Source organism: Populus trichocarpa, chromosome 5, assembly GCF_000002775.5.
Source record: "Populus trichocarpa isolate Nisqually-1 chromosome 5, P.trichocarpa_v4.1, whole genome shotgun sequence".
Classification (NCBI taxonomy): Eukaryota; Viridiplantae; Streptophyta; class Magnoliopsida; order Malpighiales; family Salicaceae; genus Populus; species Populus trichocarpa.
Window position 1 is genome coordinate 1620576 of NC_037289.2, and position 5348 is coordinate 1625923.

At 32.6% G+C, this 5348-nt stretch overlaps 1 protein-coding gene across 1 annotated transcript; it reads right to left on the reverse strand.

Moving 5' to 3' along the window:
• Positions 1-563: 563 nt before the first annotated feature.
• Positions 564-2798, reverse strand: LOC18098673 (REF/SRPP-like protein At3g05500). The gene is made up of 3 exons (XM_006382423.3): positions 2484-2798; positions 2084-2311; positions 564-1229 (listed from the first exon to the last, which is right to left on the reverse strand). Exons 1-3 carry the CDS (start codon positions 2517-2519, stop codon positions 765-767), a joined length of 729 nt encoding a protein of 242 aa, XP_006382485.1. The 5' UTR covers positions 2520-2798; the 3' UTR covers positions 564-764.
• Between the last annotated feature and the right edge of the window lie 2550 nt (positions 2799-5348).

The following is a 5348-nucleotide window of genomic DNA, read 5'->3' on the forward strand; positions in this document are numbered from 1 at the left end:
CATAGTTTAACGTCATCCGTCAGCGATGCATTCCCGATCATCTGTAAGCGATGCATTCCTGATCATCGATGCATTCCTGAGCTTCTTAAAATATGGTCTAATAGGATGATCCAATTGGATTTTATTTTGAATTGCTTTGATATTGATCGGCTAAATTCGAATAACCTAGACATATGAAAAGTTTAAAAAAATTAAAAATATATTTTTTAAATAAAAATAATATATTCAAAATAACTCGAGAATCAAGCCTAGAACCAGTTCATATGTTTGGTTCTGCAAGCAAGAATGTACTTGCAAGCCAAAAACATAGCAGAACTTATAGAACACCTCAATATTTTTCCAGGTGATTAGCACTTGTATCCACATGATCAAATTTATTAGTTCCCTTCACAGAAATCTGTATAAAAAGCATCTAAATCAGTACACAGAATGCTGGGTTTTCCTACATGCAGATAGCAGATCCTATGAAGGGATGGGATCTGAAGATGCTAAATAGTAAATAGACTGCCTGTATATAGAAAAGGAAGAGAAACAAAACAAGCAATGGAAGACAAGTTCAGGAATTCACATGATAAATCATCCATCGCCATGATTGAAATAGAACCCAAAAAACAAAATTAAAACAAAATATCCAAACGTGAAGTCTGGACATGCCTTTCCATATACAGATACAACCAAGTCATTAGATAGTTTCAAAAAAATAAAAAGAAAACGTTCACACTTAACATCCCAATTGTAAAGAGCATCGGACATCAGCCTTGTGTCTAGCTGGAAACCAATGGGGCTGATTCAGGCACTTCAACGCTAAAGACCTTAGCAATCTTCTCGGTAGGCACCAGGGGCAAATACAAGGATACCTTGTATCCCTTCTCTGCAGTGCTGAGTATGGTTTGATTGTACTTCTCAGAACAAAAGGCAGCAGTTGGCACAACCACCTGAGCCACTTGAGGGAAGAGTGGGAGCTGATTGAGCTTGCGCCAGGCAGAGACAGCAGCTTGTTCTGCCTTCGGTTCGTACTTGGAGTAGAGCTCCTTGGCTGTAGGCTCGTACTTGGAGTAAACAGATTTTGCCAATTCGGAGGCGGTTTCTTTCACACCAGCACGCTGAACTTCAGAAGCCACTGCTCGAGCTGCCACTGGAGCATTTTGAGCTGCCAAGAGTGCTCGGGATGACACCTGTTTGACGAGTGGGGGCACATGGTTGTCCATATTAGTGACAGATTCATCCACCTGCAACCAGGGAAGGTTTCAATTCACAACCAAATCCTCCAAAACCATGCATGATTAATTAAACAAGCCTAAAATTTCAATTCTATCACCGTAAGGTATATAGAAAAGCAGACAATCAGATCATAGACTAATCTTAGCATCTTCAGAGAGGCACAGCATTCTTTCTTTCAAAAAACAAGGTCTTTATAAATGACCAATCTGGTTCCCATGCCCTCAATCTTATCTTATGACCAAACAAAAGAAAAGAACGACTACATACATGAACTCAATTACAAACAATAAGCAAAGAATCGGCTAACCAGAAGGCAAAAAAAAGAGCATAAATTAGCTTATAGCCATGAAAAGAAAACTATTTTCCTTATCTAAATCATCATAAGCAATCAACACAGCAAAAAAAATTGGAACCAATAAGACCTAGGATTAGTCCATCCTCTTCAACCTCATTGACAACACTCACCCTATCACAATTCACAACAATCTAACTTACAATACTATTTTTATCTAAATTATAAGCAATCAACATAGCAAAACAAAATTGGAACCGATAAGTACTAGGATTAGTCCATCCTTTTCAACCACCTCAATAACACACCCTATCACAATTCACAACAAACCTTACCATGCCACTTTCATCTCAATCAACATAGAAAAAGAAAATTGTAAGAACAAAAGCATCCCGTATAGAAAAAAGAACACAAGGCCACGTACATCACCCTGCAATTGTGCGATCTTCATCATACGTGCATTAAAAAGCATATAATATCTCATATCAAAAACACAATAGCCCACATACACCACCTTGCAAATGTACAATCTCTATCATCCGTGCACCATAAAGAAACTCATAAACTCACCTTGCGATCAACAAACTTGAGAACCTCAATAGGAACTTCACGAAACTTATCATAAACAGGTCCAACAACACTCTTAACGGTCCCCTCAACAGTCTCCACACCGGGCTTCAACGGTCCAGCCTTGTCTTTAGCATAAATATAGAGGTTTGTAAACGTCAACACAGCATGTACTGCAGCCACTTGCACAAACTGCAAGTACTTCAGCCTCCTCTCCTCCTCCTCTTTGTCCTTCAAAAACCCAATTTCCAAAAACTCAATCAAAACAAGATCCCAAAAACCCAATTTCAAAAAAATCAAATAAAAAAGAATTTTAAAAAAAATCAATCCAAAAAAAATCCAAAAAAAAAAAAACCAATTCAACAACAATACAAAAAGAAAAAGAAAAAAGAAAAATCCTTACCAGTTGCTGTTGCATGTTGACATCATTTTCAGCCATGACGAGGTTGCAAGAAAATTGATCAAAGCCGGTTGAGAAAATTATGGTTTCGAAATGGGACAATGAATTAAAATAAAAGGAGGAATTTTTCTATTTATAGAGGGGATTAAGGAAAGGGCACGGATCTCGGTGTGAAATGGGGAGCACGGGAATCGGTGTGAATGGACGGCTACGGGGAGAGTTGGACTGGCACGTGGAGGGTTGTGATTTGGTGGAATTATAGCTGGCATCAAGGGGTAGTTTACTCCTAAACTTAGTTGCTAAGTTTGTGTGCTATGGGAAGGCAATGATCGTACGGACACGCTTTGTTGTCGAATTTTCTAGAAAGCTTATTAAGGTAAGCTTTTTGGTTTCCCATAAATTGATTCAATTCTCAAAAACTTTCCATCGGTCGTGGGTCGTTTTCATTAATATTAAATTCGGATGTTATTTATTTGTTCGATCTATATTGTTGATAAAATTATTGTATTACATAAAACAGAGTAATTAAACTCTACTAGGAATATGATTTGATTCTATTCAAAACTTCAATACTAGGTGGATTAATTTGAATTAATTTTAGAAGAATAACAAAAAAACAATATTAGCATAGCTTAAATATAATTGTGTTTTTCAATATATATTATACACACAACCGTCATTAAAAATAGTTATTATATAATAATGTTTTTTCTTTTGCAAAATAGTTAACTTTGTTAATAATCAACTCAAAAATTTATAAAAATACAATGACTAAAAAATAAGATTTGAGATCCAATGATTAAGGAGATACGATGACATGGCAGGAGAGAAATATGAAGGGAGAAAAAAATGGAAAAAACATTTTTAACTGGACAATTCTAAGCCCACCTTGAAAAATCATTAAATGAAGTCATAATTAACCCTGAACAAAAACTCAGACAAATTACGACAATAATTAATAGTCTTTGAAGGTGTAAGTAAAATCATTTTGTTGAAATCTTTTTAACGAGACTAAGTGTGTCAAAAACAGAGCTTAAGTGTACCCCTGGTGATCCATTATTTCTTGAGCACTAGATCTTAAATTTTATTTTTTATCATTGAATTTTTATAAATATTTAAATTGACTTTTGTAGCTGTGAATTAATTTTATCTGGAATGGACTTTTAAAACAACCACTATTTTCAATAGCAATTGTGTATAGTTGTTATTTTCAATGGTTATTGTTTTTAATCATTATTCCTGATGATGGTTGTGTTCAAATTATGTTATTTTTCAAATATTTTTTAACATGTATTATTTTTTTAATTTTTTTTATTAAACTTTAGTTAGAATTACAAAAGACCCTCATTTGAAAAAAAAAAATTAAAACAATAATAGTGGTTGCGTTTATGTTATTTTTTAAATACTTTTTAACATGTATTATTTTTAAAAAAATTATTAAACTTCAGTTATAATTACAAAAGACCCTCAATTTTTTTATATAAAAAAAATAAAACAACCTCATTTTATAACAAAAAAATAAATATTCAAATCGAGTTTTATTCAAATCGCGAATTGACCCGTCATGTCAATTTAACTCTCTTCAAGTTAACTTTTCTTTGATACTTGGTTTGAGTAAAATGATGAATTAATCATGTTCTGAATCCAAAAACCTAGCCATGTTAGAATTAATAATTATGATATAAAAAGAAAAAAAATACAATAAATTTAGATAAATTTACCCCTTTTCAGATACTTCTATCTGATTTGGCAATATGATTTTTTCCCCCCTAAATAGTCCCGTGTAGAAGAAGCAAATGCATGTTGCGTCAATGATAAATCTCAAACATAGACGACTTTGCCAAGCAAATGCGAAATCAAAAGTTTTTTATTCAACAAATGATCTCATAACATCATCAAATATTCAATTTACTGATTTATCATCCAATTACATGGACCGAAGACATTCTAGCACCGCGGGATTGTAATTATCAAACGAGTCCTTGCTTGGCAAGTTGATCCCGTAAGGGTCCAGACAAAAATTTAATTTGAATTGATTTTAAGATTAATCTAATAAAATGTAATTAATTCAGTAAATTTACCAATAATTTAGTTAAATCTAGTTAAATCTATTTGGGTTAAAATTAAATATTATTATTTTAATAAAAAAATTAATTTTTTTATCTTATAAATTGCTATATAGAATTTAGACCACGCTATTCAATTACATATATTGTATAAGATTTAGGCATCGTTTGGCATTGCATTTGTAATTGTGTTTCATCAAATTTTGATTTTTTTTTTTTGCTAAAATTGAGTGCGGTTTGTATTTTTTGGATCGTTTTGATGTGCTAATGTCAAAAATGATTTTTAAAAAATAAAAAAAAATCATTGGCATGTATTTCGGCACGAAAAGTTATTTGAAAAGCATTCGTAACCACACTGTCAAACACGCTATTAATGTGTATTTGATATCATGATGTAAAATATTTTTTAAAAATATTTTTTATTTAAAAATATATTAAAATAATTATTTTTTATATATTTATACATTCAAAATCACTACAAAAAAAACATATAAAGGTGAAAAACAGAAGATATTTCGTGTCCGATTAGATTCCTAGTAACCATGTCAGGAACAAATCAAAGAAAGGTGTCCTGGTGGCATATACATTGATCTGTCAACTGTCATCCCATTGAAGATTGTCGGGCCTCACGTGTGTTGTGTCACCCTAATGTATTTTTTGGACATGACTTGACCTGGCGTTCATCAAAGCGAGCCCATCTTCTTGCAGCAGTCACATGTCCATTAAAAGAAATGGCAATGATGAATGATGAATACGTTTGAGTTTCAAAAATATTTTTTAAAACAATTGAATGTTTTTTATT

Coding starts and splice junctions, on each gene's coding strand:
- LOC18098673 (XM_006382423.3), bottom strand. CDS start 2,519: ATGGCTGAAAATGATGTCAACATGCAACAGCAACTG. Junction 2,312..2,483: donor TCAACATGCAACAGCAACTG/GTAAGGATTTTT, acceptor GGGTTTTTGAAG/GACAAAGAGGAGGAGGAGAG. Junction 1,230..2,083: donor TCAAGTTTGTTGATCGCAAG/GTGAGTTTATGA, acceptor CCCTGGTTGCAG/GTGGATGAATCTGTCACTAA.